Source organism: Morone saxatilis, unplaced genomic scaffold, assembly GCF_004916995.1.
Source record: "Morone saxatilis isolate NCDOM2014 unplaced genomic scaffold, NCSU_SB_2.0 Contig24, whole genome shotgun sequence".
Lineage (NCBI taxonomy): Eukaryota > Metazoa > Chordata > Actinopteri > Moronidae > Morone > Morone saxatilis.
The window spans coordinates 22,107,821-22,128,883 of NW_023339807.1; the positions used below are offsets into that span (position 1 = coordinate 22,107,821).

The 21,063-nt window shown below is 38.8% G+C and overlaps 2 protein-coding genes across 3 annotated transcripts in view; one reads left to right on the forward strand and one right to left on the reverse strand.

Annotated features, from left to right (window-relative positions):
- ntrk1 (neurotrophic tyrosine kinase, receptor, type 1) overlaps positions 1–14,752 on the forward strand; it is a 34,612-nt gene extending 19,860 nt beyond the window's left edge. The window contains exons 11-16 of the mRNA XM_035672043.1: positions 3,691–3,846; positions 4,185–4,315; positions 5,243–5,415; positions 9,046–9,286; positions 10,717–10,875; positions 13,341–14,752. Of these exons, the coding sequence (XP_035527936.1) occupies positions 3,691–3,846; positions 4,185–4,315; positions 5,243–5,415; positions 9,046–9,286; positions 10,717–10,875; positions 13,341–13,526 (1,046 nt within the window). The 3' untranslated portion in view covers positions 13,527–14,752. The remainder of the gene's footprint in view (positions 1–3,690; positions 3,847–4,184; positions 4,316–5,242; positions 5,416–9,045; positions 9,287–10,716; positions 10,876–13,340) is intronic.
- A 2,233-nt stretch (positions 14,753–16,985) lies between these two features.
- Positions 16,986–21,063, reverse strand: part of paqr6 (progestin and adipoQ receptor family member VI) — a 25,485-nt gene continuing 21,407 nt past the window's right edge. For both annotated transcript variants that reach the window (XM_035672045.1, XM_035672046.1), the window contains exon 8: positions 16,986–20,543. In XM_035672045.1, coding sequence (XP_035527938.1) covers positions 20,278–20,543 — 266 coding nt within the window. In that variant the 3' untranslated portion in view covers positions 16,986–20,277. The remainder of the gene's footprint in view (positions 20,544–21,063) is intronic.

A 21,063-nucleotide genomic window follows, 5' to 3' on the forward strand; every position in this document is an offset into this window, starting at 1 on the left:
TTATTTTCATTATAGATGAATCTGCCTATCTTGATTATTATTATTATTATTATTCTTGATTAATTGGTCTATAAAATTCCTAGTAGTGAAAAATGTCACAATATTCTAATTTCCTACAGCTCAGGGTGGCATCTTCAGATTGTATGTTTTGTCTAACCAACAGTTCAAAACACAAAGATATTCAGTTCACTATCACGTAGGACAAAGAAGAACAGCAAATCCTCACATTTAATAAGCAGCAACCAATAATCTATGAGTAATTCAGCAAAACAATAAACTAAGCTATTGTTTTCGCTTCGTTAATGGAAAATAAAGGAAACAATGACACCAAACCATCTGATACGGAAGAATTTTGGATTCAACATCATAAATGAAAAAAGTCTGTATAATGGTTAGGCTGTTTGCCGCCTTTTAAAAAAGCAACTGCCTTACAGTAACATTAGCTTGTCCCTCAAATGGTGAAATGGGTTGCCTTCAAATAAATTCATATTAATGTCTTTTTAGTTCGGATTCGATCAAACTAAATTTTTTGAGACACTGAGGACACTACGGTCATGTGTATGTTTTATAGACCATGTGGAACAAACACATGGTGCGCATTTTATTGGCTAATTCCAGTATCTTATATTTACATTTAACCAACTTAAGCCCAACAAATAAAGAAGTAAAGAATTCAGTATTTCCTCACCTGAATTGTATTCTTTATAGTGTGGATACACTGTATGTAGTTGATGTAGTTCTAAAACAGCACACTCATGACCCTTGTATTTCCAAAATCCTGGCTACGGCCCTGTACAAACAGTATACACCTATAATATAACAAGAAAACTTAACTCTCTCATTTCCCTGTAGTTTTAAGGTTCAGTTTCCAAACACTTCCTTGTGTTGTGTGCGCAAGCTGGACCCTGCCCATGCAGAAGTGAGCCATTCCTTGACTGGCAGAGCAGAATTGATAGGCCGCTATTGTTTCCTTTTAAGGTCAATTGTGTCTCAAATGCTTGGCATGGCTGTGAGTGCAGATGCAGCTGGCTGGCAGGAGAGATAAAGCACTAATTTAACTGCATTCTTCTGTGCAGTCCACACCTAGAGAGAGAAAGAGGAAGGGAGGCAGAGAAATAGATGGAACGAGAGAGAGGCTGAGAGTATTTAACACAAGTAGGCGAGAAAGGCGAGAAGAGGTTGAAATGGGAACAATTTGAAGAGGTTTAGAAAGAGAAGCAAAAAATGTAGGACTGGAGGGTGAAAACGAGGAGGTACAACTACAGCTAGTTTGTCCAAGTGGGTGGGCAGGAGTCGCTCTTTGCCAAGAGCGTCGAGCTCTGCTATGCCCTTGTTTGCACACTGGCAGTCAAAACACACCACCACATGTGGTAGGCCTGTTTGTCAAGGCCACAGGAGAAGGGCATACACATATATACATACATTGTCTACCCACACAGAGGCCAAGACCTCTCACAGGGTCCCATCCCATGGCCTCAGCATCCTTCACCTGAACAACCCACTCAAGTGACTCTGAATAAAGGCATCAGCTAAATGTCTAAAAAGCAATGTTTAAATATTCTGATGAAGAGGGAAGGAGAGAAGAGGGGTGGCCCGGACGGCCAGACCGGCTTAGCTTTGCAAATAAACCCAGACGGTGGGAGAAAGAGAGGGAGCTGGCTGAAGGCTGGAACATAAAATATGCCTGGTATTCCACAATGTTCCACAGTGCACAAATGAGCCACACAGGACCTCGGGAGTGTTATGGGATTCATGTGAGGCTCCTGTGTCTGAACGTGTCCACGTGCACACACAAACATACCCACACAAACACACAACTTAACTGTGGGTGAGCCAGACATTCAATGCTATATCAATTTAATATGCGTTATTCGATGATGAGTGCACACTGACCAATTCAATCATCACAACAGAAAAGAAAGCAGAGACTAAATAGGTAAAGAATTCACTTTTGTACTACAAAAAACCAACTACATCTTGTGTCTTTTGTTATGCAGTTATCCAAATGTTGGCTGACTTTTTAGTGACGCACAGAGAGAGGAAAAGAAAAGAAGTAGAGGGCAGATAAAGGGACCACCAGAGGGGAGCTGATGAATCGCTGTGTGTGTGTCTCTCTGCTTCACTCAAAGCAAATGGGAGAGTACAGTATGTGTGTTATCACTGTGAGTGATTCAGTGTGTTTAGGTTAACACAGAGATGTTCCAGTGATTCAGACAACTTCAAACTCCAGCCAAAGTACTGAAACGATTAGTCAGTTGATCGATAAGTCGAGCGAAAATGTTTACAGGTTGTCAAATGTGAAAATTTCTGCTCTTCTTGGTTCTTACATTGTAATAAATGTCATGCTTTGGGGCTCTGAACTCATGGTCGGACAAAACAACACATTTTAATATTTTACTTGGGACTTTTTTACTGTTTTTTCATGTTTTATAAACCAAACAATGAATCAATCAATTGATAAAATATTTGGCAGATTAATCGATAAGGAAAAGAACCATTTGACGACATCACCTTGAGTTCCTGGAAATGTAAGGCTTTTTTTCCACTATTTTCTGACATTTACTCAACTAATCATTAGTGCGGTGGCCTTTGTTGCATGCCACACTCCCTTCCCTCTCTCCACTTGTTTCCTGTCTCTGTCCCCATACTATTACTTGTCCAACAATGGTGGAAAAAAAAATGTTAGGGGCAGCTATACTTAACTTAATTTCTTCTACTTCTACCACTACTACTACTACTATAAAAACCGTGGACATGAAAGGGTTTGTCTCTTGAAGTAAAAGCTGCACTTTAGCCCATCTATTTTTATGGTCTCGCCATGGCTCGCATTGTGCTGCTTCACTTCCCCTGGTTGGGACAGCTAGCACGAGAAGGAGCTCCAAAAGCAATGTTGGCATTTAGGGGAAAACCAGCCAACCCAGCCCTCAGCTGCCCTTTACAAAAGGCAGCAGTGCAGAGATGTCCTCCAAAATAAAAAACCAAAGCAGAGAAGAGGGGGAAAAAAGGGTACAGAGGAGGGGGAAGAGAGGCTGAAAATAGCCAAGCAGTCGGGGTCTGCATGCATCAGCACCACAATGATGAAAGCCCTCTAAAACCAGACTTGCTAATACATGGATGGATGGATGGATGGAGGAACAGCTAGATGTGATATAGCTCCGCTTGGACCCCACCCCCCAATACACACACATCTACCCTTCTCACTCTCAAAGTGCCTAAGTGGGCCTGATTGCCTAAGTGGACCCTGCTCTCTCTTTCCTTCCCTCCATCGCCTCTGTGCTCTCTCTTTGTTGTTCCATTTTCTGCCATGTTGGACTCTGGGGGTTCTGTGGTTTGCCTTGCTGAGTGGGGTTTTACAATTTTGGCCCCACTTGTTTGGCTTTTAATACGCACTGTAGTCAGGGGTTGCTAACCATTCAGACTTCCTATATAGTCACTTTTTTTAACGGTTCACTGCGGCCTGATTGCTGCATGGCTGATGATGGTGATTATTAGAGCTTGTCATCATCTGTCACCATGGTACCAACAAATGTGCAACAAAGTTGGTAGCGGAGAACGTCGATTCCATGAAAGGAAAAAATGGGTTTTGAATTGCTTCTTTTGATGACCACTACAATCACAAAGGGTTGGAGGCTGATTAGGTGTTACATATCTCTCAGTTTTGCTTGTTTGCATCCCTCCCTGTTTCATTAGGTTCATCGGTTTTGGGCGCTGAGAGTGATCTGGCTGTGTCGCTTCGTTTCATGAACTTTGGAACCAGCCTGCCTTCCTCAGATGAAGACTCTGGTTTATCCAGCTTTGTAGAGAATCCACAGTACTTCTGCGGCATCATCAAGGAGAAAGACATGTGTGAGTGTTATTGCTGAACTCGTTTCCACTTGTTTCCACTCGGCTGATGTTTGATAGTATGTTACTGAACCCACCGATGCTTATTGAGATCAGATGAAAATTCAGTGTCTTGATTATTGGTGTTATTATTTTCACCAAGCACTTTTTTACGTGGGGTGTTTTTGGTCACTGTCAGTTTTTGTCAGTGTCCGTAATATTTGAGTGTACAATAAATACAAAATGGATTTCATAAGGGACAATTATGTACTTTATAATTAACTTTTGGTGCACACAAGACGACAGATGACTTCAGATGTTTTCACCCTGATTTTAAACCTTTTTCTGTATATTATAATCAGGTGTCCAGCATATTAAAAGGCAAGACATTGTGTTGAAGTGGGAGCTGGGTGAAGGAGCGTTTGGCAAAGTCTACCTGGCAGAGTGTGCCAACCTCAGCCCCGACAGCGACAAGATGCTGGTTGCTATCAAAGTAAGTAATTTCCATTGTCACTCTGCTGTCTCAAAGGCACTTTCACTATTATACATTTGTAGCATTAGTGAAACCACGTCAGCTGTAAGCGGGAAGTCTAAGCAGCAGCGGAGGAGAGAGAGCTTAAATAATAAAGTACTAGTAAAAAATGTGTGAAATTGTATTTAAGCAAGATGAGGAAGTTACAATTAGCTTTAAAAAAAATCACAATTACATTTGATTTGAAATGCAAAAACACAAAAGAGAGAAAGCAGTACCTGAATTTTAAAAATATATTTAGGTAGTGACCAGTTGCGGAACTGCAACACTCTGTGCCTTAATTAAAACAAGTAAAATTGTGGTTTCTTGGTGGCTGAGTGGTTAAGACATTGTCCATCTAAGTGTAACTAAGACCTCTGTTGCATGTCATCCCCCATCTCTTCTTCCTCTTTTTCTAATAAAGGCAAAAACTAAAACTAAATACTAAAAAAAAGGTAATATTAAGTCCTAAAATAAACTACTTGATGCTGCAACAAACAAGAGTACACTGCACTTATACTTAAATCTTTCATATACTGACATAACATCCTGTGGTTTCAGAGTGTCTTTGTTGAAGACAGTCAGGTGGTTTAATACACAGCTCATGTTACAACAGGTTAATGCAAACCACAGCGAATAAAAACAAGACGATGAATCTAGCTCAGATTTATCATCCCATTAATCAGGCTTTTATTGCAACACATTATCAATCATAAGCAGGGGTGTAGCAAGGAAATCTGGCCCCAGTGAATATACACACAAATTGTATGATTAGAAAAATAAATTCTGTCAAACAACCTAACTACCTTTTATTACACTCATTGTTGTCTGCTGTTCATTTAAGATGTTCACTTTTACATGAAGCCAAATAACCATCAATGTAAATGCACACCCCTTGTGTGGTCCCAGACTCTAAAGGACGCCAACGAATCGACCCGGCAGGACTTCCAGAGGGAGGCGGAGCTGCTGACTGTGCTCCAGCACCAGCACATTGTGCGATTCTACGGCGTCTGTACCGACGGAGAGCCACTGGCCATGGTGTTCGAATACATGAGGCATGGAGACCTCAACCGATTCCTTCGGTATGTAGACCTGTGCATTATGGCCTGAGTTTAATTCCAGCAACAAAATAATGATCCTTCCAGTAGTTAATATGATCAGGAAGCGTGTTTGAAACTGAATTACATGCTGAAGGTTTTCACAATATTATGCTTTCATTATGCAGTCTTACTATTTAAATGTGTTCCTCAACTCTGTAACATAGTAAAAGGATTCGCTGAAACAAGTAGAACATTCAAACTCCACTGTCACATCATCACAAACAGTTACAACAGAGACCTTTTGCACATGGTTCTGTTCTTTTCTCAGTAAGCTGTGACAATGTGATTAATTGATTAATCAATTAGTTGTCGACATTAAATGAATCAGTAAATTAATTTTAAAAATCACTGTTTCTAGCTTTGCAGTTGTGATATTCTTCTTAGTTTGGGTCAGACAAAACAAGCAATTTAAATATCTTATCTGGGCTTCAGGATATTAAGATAATTAAGATCACTGTTTTATGTTTTCACAAGGCAGCAGTGCATAAGCTGTAAAGTAATTATGACAAGATTTAAAAGAAACACAAGACAATATAAAAAAGGAGAATACAGTGCAGCAACAGTACAGTGTAAATTTAATTTACACGTGTTTTTCCTGACATGTCTGTGAAAAAAGCCTCCTGCCTCATTGTCCAAATTCACCCTTTTTGGCCTTCCAGTGATCTTTAAGTCACTTCACATCCTCCCCCATCCTTTAATGACAGATTGAGCAAGGCATTTAACCACAAACTGTTAAAAATGTGCAGTGCCCAACAGCAAGACACTGTGGTTCTCCTGTGTGCTTGTTTTTAGTTCCCGATACTTGAACAAGAGTTGAAAATAACAATCTCTGAGAAGTGACTCCAGTTCTTTAAAGCCACTGTGGGCCGCAACAGTTTCAGTCAAACCTGATGTGTGCTTAAAGGTTAAACCCACTTAGCTGACCTCAGTGGACTGTGTGGTCTCAGTGTGTTTAACTACAAAAGGCAGGAAGGAGACATGCATGTGGAAGTGTACTTTCACAACCTGTACAATTATTTTTGGTATTTTTGATGTTGCTGCTTTTCCTCCATCTCTGCACTATAAGGTCTCCTAGGTCCTATTTGCATGCTGCTTATTTATCTAGGGGTCTAGAGATAGTCAGTAATTTTAATGTCTCTGTAAACTTGACATCTATGTTTTCCCGTCAAAATTTGAAGATAAATTGCCCCAAATTGTCTTTTGCTAAAGTGACTCAAACTTAATATCAGCTATTATTTGTTTTTACTCTGTAATTTCTGCTCTTTTCCCCTCCACTTATAACTTACATCTGACTAATGTCACACAAAATGGATGCAACAGTGAATGGTATAAGAAGGTTTTGCTTAGCTAAAGCAAAAAAAAAAAATGTTGCATCCCAGACAGGGTTCATATTCTGTATAAATGTTACTTACAACATGTCAAGGCACAGGGCCAATATATTATTTACAAGATGTCCTCATAATAATAGAAAAATTTAATTGAAATGAATTTCAAATGTGACCATGTTCTATTTGAATACTGATGGACACACTATATAAAAAGATTCAGCACTGCAGCAGAAATAGACAGGTTTCCTTGAACCATAAACGGAACTAATGTGATATCTCAAGAAGTGGTTATTAAAATTAGTTCATGATAACACTTGAATTGTTGCGCAACGTGGTGTCTGAAAAGCTTTAAAATATGTCCTTTTAATCATGTAAATTGGTATCTAAAACTATTTAAATTTAGAAGTCTCTGGAGGGAGCTAAAGGAGTCACTGAGGACTGAGACAGTGTGGACATATTAGAGCTCACTTGGCACCTGGGAAACCATCTGACAAAACTATTAGAGCAGACGCAGTTGATGCTGTCTGCCAGGTGTCCTCCACAGGAGACAGATTGGGAATGAAAACACACAAACACACATGCATGCACACAGACTTTGCCTGAGATATATGTTTCACGAATGGATGGAAATCGCATTTCCAGCAGACAGAATGGGTGAAATGTCTGAGGGCCCCCACAATGCAGCTGCTTTCCCACCCTGCCACCTGCCTGTTAAACTAATAGTGATTGTATAGACAACTTCCTTTGTAAGGAGGGGACAAAGTGGAGAGGAGAGATATTAGGATGGATGGAGACACATCATCTGTGATTTGCTCATTTAGGCTGGAGTTAGACGTGAGAGTGGGTGTTTATGATCCACAAGACCAACTGACAGTCAATGTGCTCTGCATCTCTGAATTGCATTATTGCAAATCAATTCTAGGCGTATTACAAGCCTTATGTTTTCTATTAACTGTCATTGTTATTATGGCATGGTAACACCGACCATGCTTGTAATGCTCTCAAGAGCTCATATATGTCACAAATGTTCAATCTGCAGATTGCATGCTGAGGTCATTGCCCTTCAGGTCACCCATGGTTGATGCCATAGTTACCAACATACTAGGAGCCCAATCCCAGCGTTTAATAATCTGAACGGCCAATAGGTACAGAGAAGAATAGCAGACGCCAGCATGTTCTGTTCTTTACAAATGAAAATATATGTGTTCATACAGTCCCCTTTACACTGCAGAGTGGTCAGGAGTTCAGCTACAGAGCAGAAAATAAAACCAATTCAGTGGATATGATTATAATCCCACCCCACCGCAACAAATACTCTTCTACGAATAAGGAAAATATTCTTTCATCTACTGGTAGCAAAAGGCAAAAAAGAAACTACAAACACATCTGACCTTGAAAGTAGTTTTAAAAAAGCAATTCAACTTCAGAGATTGCATAAAGTACTCTATATACGAGTCCTCATTAAAAAGGGCTCACTCAATTTGTTACAGGAGTTTTCTAGAATCAAGTGTAATTTTATTTTTTTTGTGATTTAATGCTTAAGTCCAGCTAGATTGAGGTACTTTACTTGAGTTATTATTTTGAGTTCATGCTACTTTATACTTCCCTACATTTCAGAGGGAAATGTTTTACTTTGACATCTGTTACTTTTAAGATTTTACATTAAAAACACATTATACTATAAGGAGCAAGATTTTTGGTTTGTGAGCTCTAACAAAAAAAATGACATTTCCCCTCTAAACTTTAAACTGGGTCACATTATCTGTTATTTCACAAAAGGCAAAGATTTGAGATAAATACAAAAAGATAATAACAAATTTTCTCTCCTATTGATCATCTGACGACCCCTAAGATTTATTTGGTCCTTTATATCATGATTTACTACAAATATTGTTTAAAAAAGTGTTCCTGATTTAGATTTGGAAAACCTTTTTGATAATGTTTTTGCATCTCAATATCTTTCTAAAGCATAGGAAGATAAAAGTAACATTTGATACATAAATTCCTCAGATTGATTTATGGACAGTTTATGAACTGGTTTATGAACTGGATCGAAATAACATCTTCATTAACTCATTCATTCATAAGTAAGATTTTTAATGCAGATCTCTTGTAAAGTACTTCTCCCACCACTGACTGGATCTAATTTTCTCACATATCTCTTTGTCAACTGCCAAATAAAACAGAAATACCAATAAGATAATCAGAAAGAAAAACAGATGTAGAATCAAGCAGCCTTAAACCAAACATAAACACTCACATGTCCCTCATGTGTCACCTGTAGAGCTCACGGCCCTGACGCTCGTATCCTGGAGGAGTCGAAGATGCCCCCGCTGGGTCAGCTCACGCTGCCTCAGATGCTGCACATCGCCGCCCAGATCGCCTCAGGCATGGTCTACCTGGCATCGTTGCACTTTGTCCACCGCGACCTGGCAACCCGCAACTGTCTGGTGGGGGAGGGCCTGGTGGTCAAAATTGGAGACTTTGGCATGTCCCGAGACATCTACAGCACAGATTACTATCGGGTAAGTGGCTGGAAAAGAAAAAATAAGACAAGACTGCTGTTTTAGGGGTTTTTTTTGGGGGGGGGGTACTGAGATGAAAGCTTGGCTATGATGTTCTCAAAGAATCGCTTCAGCCGAATTACAAAAAAAGGATTTCGTTCTACTCAGCTCTTATGTTGTCAGGCCTTGCATATACCTTTGCTTTTATGTGGCCACATTTTGAGATTTCCATCTGGGAGATTTCTGCTGCCACCCCAATGAATGAAAATTAGTTTGTGGTGCTCAAAGCACAGAAAAGTGGCTCAGAAAACTCACCAGTTTCCTTTCCAGAAACAATGCCCTGGTTTTTCTGGATAATTCACAGTCCTGTGAACAACTTGTTTGGCTCATAATTGCCAATTAAAAGCAATCTAGTAATGAAAGTTAATCAGCTGGTATCAGATATCTTGAACATTTGACAAACTCTTGGAGATGTTTCTTGGCACAGAGGAGGATGAAAACTGATTGGATCACAGTCCCTGCAACTGCTTTCTCAAGACGTATTAGTCAAGATTACATGGAGAAAGTTACAAGAAACAATCCCTGAGTGCAATTTGCCTTTGGTTAATTTTATTATTGCAAGGCTTTCCAAGAATGAAGAGCTGCTGACTTATTGTATCAGAATCAGCATTTAACATTATATTCCCATTAAACCCTGTGCTTTTGAGTTTTAGTAGTTTAAACTTCTCAACCACTCTTATAAGAGGACCAAGATATTTCTACTTAAACCACTCAAACCTCTATTAAACCATCACCATTCTTATGTGTCAGTGTGGAAATATGGTTCCACCTGAGGGGGTGGACTACCTACCTTGATTTTATCATTCAGTATTAATGAAAATTAGAGGATCCAATCTCAGTGTTTTATCAAACTATCAATCAAAATCTAGCATAAGGAGATTGCTTTCCTCATCAAAACACCAAATTAGTAGTTACTTTTTTCAAATGAAATATTCCTTTAGAAATAGAATTAGAGGAAAATCAGCATGGCTTCGTGCATTGTTCATTTCATGTACATGTCATTGAGGCCATGTTCATGGACAACTCGTCTGAAAACTCCCAAATTTAGCAACATCACAAGTTACACAAGCTGGTTTTGATGGCTGTGGGTTCATTTTTCATTTTTAAATTCTCTGAATTGAAGCTATTTTAGATGTTAAAACTGGTATTGACTGTCTGCCTCACACCGATTTCAAGCTGCTCTTCCAGTTAGTCATCGGTAGTCCAAGGATGAACAGAAATAGAAATCTGTTTGCTTACTTTGTTACTAAAAGGTGCTACCTCTGCTTAATTCTATCAACAAGATTTTGAGAATTCCATCATGCAATAATGATACATTTAGATTCCCTTGCATATAAAATGATACTGAATGAAGAGTTAGCATACATTCATCGCCTCGATTTCCTCCTCAGGTGGGTGGACGTACGATGCTGCCAATCCGCTGGATGCCCCCGGAGAGCATCATGTACAGGAAGTTCACCACGGAGAGCGACATCTGGAGCTTCGGCGTGGTGCTCTGGGAGATATTCACCTACGGCAAACAGCCCTGGTACCAGCTGTCCAACAGTGAGGTGGGTTGGGCCGGAAAGTAAATTGACAACTTTGATGTTCAATGGTAATTTGGACGTTATCTGTTTTGGGTAATAATCTATTCTTTCTTGTTGCAAGGAAGCATTTTGTTATCTATTTTGTTCATCACCATAAGAAAAACCCACACAAACATCAGCCCATTTAAAGGGTCAGCTCACCAAAAATATGAAAATATGTGTTTTTGCGGCTACAGTAGTAGAGAAGCCAACAAACCGACCAAAACCTACGACTACTGACACCTTGCAGATTCAGGTTATAATTCTCTGTAGGCTCATCACAACTGACCCCTTTCATATTGTCACATTGTTTTCACATTGTCATAGAAATATATAATATATCCCTTAAAAATCTATTTAAATATCTTAAATTAACTTAAATTAACCAGATTTTAAGAACCCATACTGGTGCAAAAACATTTCTAAATGGCAGCCCGAAATGTTTTGGCGCTTTCACATAATTTAAACTTTTGCAGAACAAAAACATTTTCTTGTAGTTGTCGGGACTTCAGAGCGTTTGTTGGTGAAGTTTTTCACTGCTCTGCACTCTCAAACTAATCAATAAATTCATAGTAATTAAGGGCAGTCCAGTCTAGCCTTTTCAGCGCGAGCACCAAGAAGTGGGACTCCATTGCGACCACAGTGGTGCTATTACAGGCCGAAACCCTCTCTCCTTTCAAGAGAAGGGTAGATCACTTTTCCCAGGCACTCAATTCTAATCTCATCGGCTCTCATTTTTGCTCAGGGCCAATGAGCTTTAACCTTGTTAACCTAATCTGTCTCGGCCAATGAGAGACCAGTGTTGCCTAAACACACAGTGGTGGATATAAATCACTCCAAAATACTGACTTGGCATGCCGTGGCGACAGCGGCCATTTTGGGCGGCCGTTGTGAGTCTTTTTGTTGAGCTGCGAGGCTGACTGACGGCCTACTTTGGCTTGAAGCACTGCCTCTTGAATCAGGCCAAGGTTAACAATGGGAAACAGATTGAGTCAGTAACCCTTCAAATGGAGAGCGCAATGAAATCCTCTCTCTTATCCTCGACAGTGATTTAGTCACTGAGCAGCAAGAGCGTGTGAACTCAATCAGTCATTGTAGCCATTAGTGTCTCTGTTGCAGGTTATTCATATTTTAACTGCTATCATTTATCCCAGAGGTCTTGCTAATGGACACATATCTATAAATCTGTAGATACTAAGGTTGTTGTGCCAAAATCTCTTTATTCAGAAATGTTTGTCCTTGGTGCAGCATTCACTGGTTCACAAAGTCTCTTTGGATTCATTTGAACACACTGTGAGAATGTAAAGGTATTCGGCCATGAATGCTTTTCAATTCCTGCTGCCACATTATAACGTAGGTGAATATCATATCAAAATTACATGAAAAATTCACCAGCATCCCTTTCCATCCCAACCAGAGGTACTTCTGCCTGGGGGTACTCGCAAAGATTGCGCAGTATCACAGTTAATTCGAACATAATAATTTTGATTTAATAGAAAAAAATACATCCACATATTTGTGTTTAAGAGGAAAGTAATCCGACAAATTGGATTACAAATTGCTGTAATGCTGATTTTAGTATAGTTATCGTCACAATAACCAATTAACTACCAGCTAAAATAGGCAGACACAACACCCACCAACCTCAGTCAGTAGACACACCTTCAGAAAACTACTTATCAAACAAGCAGAAATTAAATGGATAGCTACTGTTAATAAATAAAAAGTTAAAACGTCCAGCTTCTGCCAGTCCATCTGGAACAAGTACAAATACACTCTTGAAAGGAAGACACTACATGTAACCACAGACAATTCCAAGATCATTATATATAGTTTAGTGTTGAATAACATCCAGTTGCACATTAAAACAAATGAACACATTTAGAACATGAGGGTTATAGTTGCTGTAAAGAGACATTGTTGTCAGTACTGAGAGAGCCAGAAACAAAGACGAGCAAAAACACCTTTTCCATCGAGAAAAGCCTTTAGTTTACTTTACTTTAAGCATTCTTTGCTCTTCTTTCAGTGAAAAAATACTTTCCAGTTCGGACATAACTGATGCTAGCAGCACACACCGTTAAACCAGCGTAGTTTGATGCCGTATCTGGCAGTAGTTCCTCACAGCATCCTGATCGGTCTGTAACCACCGTGTTTGGACAAGTTCATAATTTACACTAAGGCTAGTGAGATGCATTCTCAGATGGATGATCATGGGATTTTGGTGTAAGTTTCTAATCTCAAATATCCATATTGGCCTCTAAAATCTATTTTTGATCAGGCTCTACTTGATACAAAGCAAGTGAGACAATAAATCAAATTTGAGCGACTCTTTAAAGAATAAGAAGTCCATTCGTAAAAGTGAAGCTGAGGTCTTAAAGTGAACTGACACCATGTCTCTTGTTTGTCCACATACACAATATATCCTGTTAATATACTGTTTTACCCAACAGGCCATCGAATGCATCACACAAGGACGGGAACTGGAAAGGCCACGCACCTGCCCCAAGGAGGTGTACCTGCTGATGCAGGGCTGCTGGCAGAGAGAGCCCCAGCAGAGGATGGTCATCAAGGACATCCACAACCGCCTGCTGGCCCTGGTCAAGAACCCGCCTGTTTACTTGGATATCCTGGGCTAAAGGGGACCACCCAGAACCAAACAGGGTGGAGAGGTTGAGGTTTTATTTTAAGACGTACAGTAAAACTTGTTCCTTTTAAATCCATTACTCATCAGGGGTAATCATCTTAAACGGGTTCCTCTTAGTTTAAGTTTAAAAATATATTCCTGTTCTTCCGGTTGCTGCTTTTCCAGCCTTTATGCTTGACAGCAGTCTGCAGTGATCTTTCCAAGTCAGTTTTTCATCATCCCGGCTCGACCCTGATCCCTTTTTCTGCTCCGTCATTCTCTGGAAAACTGTCAAATGTTTTCCCAAGTGTTTAATGTTTATCTGAAGTGCGACCAGTCTGATGGAGGGACATGCATGGATAAGTTGAAGTAACTGTATATATGAGATGAATGCTTGTCGAGGGATTATGACTCTCAGTTCCCTGCGAATGTTTGCGAGCTGAGCTGTGGTACATTTTATAGACTCTACAGTCGACACTTGTGTCAAAAGGCAATTAGAAAATGAAACAGATGATTACAAGAGAGGGCACTTCACATTGAGTCAAAAGTGATTTTTTCAGATTTGGGTACAGCAGATAGTCATTTGTATTGTCACTGATTTTGAATAAGTTTTGATATGGAAGGTTATTTAAAGGCATTCAGTAAATGTACATAACATATCAAAGTTGTACAATCAAAACCTTTGAGCGCTTGTTTGTTTCTGATGTGTCAAATCCAGTGTATCATATGAGTATTTTTCAAAACCAAGAACAATATGTCATATATTAGTAGTGAAAGTGTGTGTTTACATTTAATGCTGTCTGTTTTGCTGTCAAATATGGACAAAAAATACTTCCAAAGATCAACGCTTTGACCTTTGGCCTGCCTGCGAAACTCAGGGGTGGCTTTCATACAAATTAGCGATGTTTAACATGCTACTGTAGTGCCCTTCAGAATCAAAGCACTGCAGTGAAATTTGGTAAGGGGGCAAGATGGTGGGGAGGTGCCACGCTGAGATGGTTTTAGAGGTAACAGATGGATTCAAGTGAGTGAAACTCCAGGAGGAGAGGGACAGATGGCACTGAAACAGAGACTAGAGGTGAGGCCACCACCATGGAAAAAAAAATGAAGAGGGTAAAAGACTGAGTATACGAACCAGTGTGATGCCTATATGTGTACATATTAAATGTACATACCCTGTATTAATGTCTGAAAAAATATATATATCTTCGTGTATTGTTACTCCAGCACTTTGTATATTGTCTGCCCTTAAAAATAAACAAACTTGATTAAAAAATGTGTGCAGCCTGCGCAGGAACATCCCTCTGCATCAGTCAATCCATCATTATCGCATGCTTCAGAGCGAACAATGATTTGGGCTGCCGTCAGTACTTAAAGTTAGACATCTTAACAAGGCTATTCAAGAGCCTTCTATTATTTTGACGAACTAATCAGCAACCTGCGACGTCTCCACGGGATGCTCAGGAGACGGTTATTGAAAAGGAATAATCAAGTTTCATATTGCTTTACCGCTGGCCCTCCAAAACCAAACCCCTCTCTCTACCTCACACTACCGACCCCCCCGTCCCTTCACCACCACCACCCTTCCTCCATCACTCTGTATGCAGAGCGTCTCCAGGGAGTGGTAATGGATTGTGAGTAATGCTATCATCCCTTTCTCTGTCTCTTTCTTTCTCTCTACCTCCTCTGGTGTACCGGGGGGGGGGGGTGAAAACACTTGGAGGACTTGTGTCTGGCTTATTGTTTCTTCTAGTGTCTACAAGCAGATTCTGGCCAGATAGGATTAGTACTCTGTAGTGTTTTGTCCCTGTTATCCTTAAGGGCTCCATTTGTGGTCTCAGGATGAACCTTTTTAATAAGCACTCGAGTCTCCAACTGGGTTAGATTTTGAATATGACTATAGTAAGAGCTAGAAATGAGGCCATTTTTAAAAAGGAACTCCTATCAGAGGTTTGGAGCAGCAAACTTTCCTTTTTAATCTTCCACCTCATCGTATAATATAATGCATATATGCAGGATATTGATTTCTTATGGTAATTATTTCTTATGATAATGGCAGTGCCGATTCATTTTGGTCTGTGTCCATGGCTAATAATAAACCACTCTGTATGCTTTATTATCCATCCTGTATGGCAATAAAGACAATGACAGAGTAGGAGGAGAACCAAAGATTACAAATCTATACAACCTGACAGAGAAAAGAGAAATTGCAATGAAAAGAACTTAAGTTGGAGGCCGCTGTTATTGAATCTGCACTGCGTGTTCTAGTGAAGTATAACTGTGTGCAGCCTGTAGCTTTCATATCCAAATGTTATAACTTACACTTTCCAAAAACTCATTCTGATTAAGTGAATTGAAGAAGAAGTTATTTAATCTACAAGGCTTCCTGCTTTTTAACATTTTAAGTGAGGAGCAAGAGATTATTTCACATCTTATTTTAAAAGGTTTTTTGTAGAATGAAATTAAGATTTTCTGCAGTGATGTAACTTATTTTTTATGTTTTAACTCATACATACAGATCCACATTTCAAGGCTGCCTCAAACAAGTTGAAGAATCTTACACCAGTTGTTATCAATAAAAAAGAAAATCTGGTTTGAAGGCTGAAAATTTGACTTAATCTGTTATTAGACTGATCATTTCTGCACACACCTGATGTCACCAAAGAGTTGGGTTTCCTGTAGATAAATCTTTGGGGATTCACACACCGCTGCGACACTGCAGCGGCAGCTCAATTCATTGTGAATAGCAGATAGAAGCAATTAGCTGCTCAACCTGAAGGATACAATCTTTTTTGTACTGTTCTGCCCTCTGCTGGTCACTTATAGACACTGCTCAGACTGGTGTTAAAACGAAGCATCTTGTCTTCCATTAAAATAAAATAAAAATAAAAATAAAAAAGATAATTTAATACATTTTCATATTTTGCATGGTTGTAGATATAGTAGGGCAATATCTAATGATTATTTTCATTATCAAGTCACCTGCCAATTATTTATTAGATGGATCCATTGGTCTATACATTTTTTTATTCCAGTTTATTAAAGTCTAAGGTGATGTCTTTACATGTCTTGTTTTTTCAGTTCAAAACCCAAAGATATTCAGTTTAATATGATATAAAACAAAAGCAGGAAATCTCCTTATTTTAGGGGTAGAAAACAGCCATTTTCTGCCATTTTTTCATAAAAAATTATATGAATGGATAATCAATTATCTAAAAATAGTAGGCAATTATCTTTCTGCTGATCAACTAATCCATTAGTAGCCATGTCTATGCAGATATAGGCATGATGATAAGCATGTTATACGCACATATATAACAGTAGTGATGCAACAATTAATCAAGTAGTTGATTGTGAGAAAATAGATTAGCATATTAAATTGAATAATGGAAATAATAGTTAGTTGCAGCCGTACTATGTGTGTTCTTAATATACTAATTAACAATACCGAAAATGATTCCAGTGACAATTATTCCATTTATAAAAGGCTTAATTTATTACACACGTCTAGTAGAACAAAGTAGCAAATTACAAATTATACACAGAAAAGAACAAATAAGTATTCATACATTTTAAGTAGTTTGTTGTTGAAACAAACATTATATCACAAGAAAGGTTGTATCCAACATTTTTTTAAAAAAAGGCACCAATAACTCTTTCAAACCCTGTTTTTAATTGAAAATTTGTTTCAAATGGTTCATCTCACACTCGTCTTTGCCCTCTATTTCACGTTATCAAACATCCTTCAATACACTGAATTTAAAAAAAAAAAGAAACAAGAAAGTGCCCAGTTTTCCTGATAATTACAACCTGCATCAGCTTATCTACTGAAGAGTAAACCAACAAAGTTTACATGAGAAATAGCCTTCAAAAGTAACAGTGATCTGGTCTGGTGAATTTCTGGTCTTGGAATTGATAATTCGGTCAAAATAAAATATTAAAAAAAAAAAATGCAATTCAGAAAGGCGATATCAGCATTGATCTATTTGATGCAGAAGCCTCGACGCTCAGCATCTCTGAGCTTTAGAACTGTCAAACTGCTGAAAATAGTACAGGCACCGAACGGCTGAGAATGAGTGAGATGACTAAAAAAAGAAAACAAAACAACAGCTTAGAAATAAATGAGTTCCAAACTAGTTTGGGTCGATAGCAAGGAACCACATCAGAAGCAAGTAATGATACAATTCCAAGAATCAACAGGGTCAAAGCGAGGAACGCTGTAAGATGATGACTGTAGAGAAAATAAAACTATCGAACAACGCTCGGCAGGGGTGGAGATAAAACAGAAACAGAGTCGGTGGAAACCACATTGAGGGCAGATACTGCTCTGTTTTATTTGCAGCATTAAGGGAGAAGTGACTTTTATACTCTGCACGCTAACCTTGAAAACCGCTTAAACAACTCCCCTGCTATAATATAAAAGTGTGTGTGTGTGTGTGTGCTCTGTGATTCTACACATTCAGTCTGCATCTGACTTTTCTACATCAGCCTCCATCATGGAGCTGTAACACACCTCATTCCCATAATATCACATACATTTTCCCCTCTTATTAAACTCACGCTAAAAAGACGTTTGTGTGAGTGTTTCCTGTGGATTGTGTTTACGAACTACTGGTGTTACTGGTGGAATTAAGTGTAAACTTGTGACATGCATACTTTAGAACTTTTTTTATACAGATGAGCCTTCCACATGTTTGTCAAGTAAAGTGAGCATTGTTGAAATCTGTATGTTACAGATCTGTATGTACAGTATGTTAGTGCTACAGAGTGACACCCTGTCTCCCATTAAAACCTATTAAACAATATTTGCTTTGCCAGTCTCTGAACTATAGACAATATTTATAGTACTGCTATGGCTGCTATGAGAGTTATCAAGTCATTTTTGTCCATTATTAAGCCCTTAAAGTTTTATTTTCTTAAGTGAAAAAAGTAAGAGATAATTTGAACCCATTTTCATGAATTTTGCTGGCATCTGTAAATTTATTATCAATTAATCTGCCAATTTCCTTTTTAATTAATTGATTTTTTTATCTATAAAATTAAACATAAAAGAAAGAGAGTTATGCATGCCAAAACCTAAAGAGATTCAGTTGATATGAAACAGAAAAAGCAGAAAAATACACACATTTGAGAGGCTGGAACCAGCAAATGTTGCAAATGCGAAGTGATGCAAATGATTAACTATCTAAATGGTTCCAATCAATCAATCAATCAATCAATCAATCAATCAATCAATCAATCAATCAACCAACCAACCAACCAACCAACCAACCAACCAACCAACAGTTACTTTTGGAAAACTCTTGACTATTTTAGAGAAGCTGTTAATATAATCTCTGCCCTTTTTTCACTGTCTGGAAAAAAAAAACCTGAGATTAATAACTGTCACAAATGACTTAATAAGAGGGTAATTTTTCATCGTGAGGAAAAACACTCATCTCCATTCCTGTTTATGCCCCAAAACAAACAATAAATATAATAAAAGTCTATAAATATATAAGACAGAATTATTTCAGCTGTAACCGTATGCAACAGTCTCATGGGACAAGAGAAGCACAGTATATAAGGAGTGTTACTGGTTGGTTATAGTGTACACGCACCAAAATACTCGAAACACCACAAGACTCCCATGTTAATACGACCCCGAACTATGACTAAATATACTTTTTTCCATCTCCATACCTCTTAATTCCACCGATGATATGAAATTTGACAGGACTGGAAATGCTTATAAAGTTGAATCCCACGCACTGATATTTAATTTGTACTATTATACATGATAAATGTTCAGAATAGATCTTATGATACATGATGGAAGAATGAGAGAAAATGGTGCCATTTGCTCTGAACATAAAAATTGTTGAAGACCTTCGGGGGGCATGAGGCCACTATATCGTTGCCATGGAAACGAACTGTTATAAAAATGGTACCTGTCTGTTAATCACTGGCGCTGCGCCATAACATTTCTTTCTTTTCTTTTTTTCTTTTTTTTCTGCTGAGGGCAGATTGTGGGGTTCATAATAAGAGAGGCAATCAGAAAAAGAACCACACTGGCCTGCAAATCAATTCCAGTCTGTGCAGAGTGGAATCAATAGGTGGATATATAAGAGCTGGCAATTCAATCTGCATTATATTATGTAGAGTTGAATGAGGGTTGACTAAGCTGAAGACTGCCTTATACTTAGGACAACCACACTAACTAAGTAGTCCAGTTACAAAGACTGTTTTCAATAACGCCTAAATAAAGTAGAAGAGATTCTGGCCTAGTACATGCAAAAAGAAGAATCATTCATTCAAAATATCATCCCTGCAAACTGCGACATTAGATGTTTCCAGTTTGAGATTTCAACTTGTCCTTGTAGTTATCTACTGTAAACATTGTAAATGAAGTGAAGGTCTATCATAAGGCACTTATGTGTTGTGTTACAACCGCGTGCTTCCTTCAACCCAGAGCCTTTTTACATGCACATCGAGGAACCTTAAAATAAATAAAACACTGAAAAAGGCTTCAATAAATGCGACTGGGTCCTCAGCTTCTGAGTAAACACATAAACAAATACTTCAGGTGTGAAACGCTGTTAGGAAAATGCTTCAGCACTGAACGTGTATCTTTATCTCTGAATGATAAAACTATTGGTGTTAAACAAGCACTACTGTGAACTGTTAATAGTCATCTCAAACACACACTGCTGAGACAAACAGCCCAAACCTTTCCTTTGGAAAGTCAATCAGCCATTTTGTGGCTGTTGGTGGAAAATACGCCCTCACTGCTCCTTGCACTTGCACGTTGTTGTGTGCGGCTGGCTGGAGTTGTGGCAGGGTTTCCCCAGGAGCGGCGCGCTGAAAATGCCGATGATGCCCAGGTTGAGGACGAGGCTGACGACCAGCACCCCGATGGTCCCCAGGAGGGAGGGCGTTGCTCCGTGGGCCACGAGCAACGCCCTCCGTGACGTCATGTCTGCTAACACGCCCTCCATCTGGAAGTGGGTCCCCACCACGGCACTCACGTGGAAGAGCTGGTGGCTGTGGCCTGTGTGACAAGATTCAGTGTGTGAACTGAAAACTGAGTGTCACCTTGTAATAGGCATTTTTGACTGACAAGTTATAGCCCAAATGATTAATTGTTAATTAATGGATTATTTGAAAATACAAATAAGTTAGTTGCAGCCCTATTTTGCAGTGGTTTCAGAACCAATTGAACCAAGTGCTGTCAAAAATATCCACTTTCTGTCTCAGCTAGAGTCAATTAACAGAAAGTTAACTGGCAACTATTTTGACATTTTATTAATTGTTTTCGTAATTTTTCAAGCAAAAATGCCAAATACCAGTTAGTAGATCGTAAACTCAGTAGCGTTAGTCGTATAAAACAAGCACTTTCAACACCTTAGGCTGCGCTAAACTCATAAAGTATGACTAAGGATTAGAGCTTAAACTATCTCTATATCTACAGATTAAACCAGTAATTACTTAATATTCTGACAGAGACTATTATTTTAATTTTACCAACTTGTTATTAAGGGACACTTCACCCATTTGCATTAAGCTTTGTA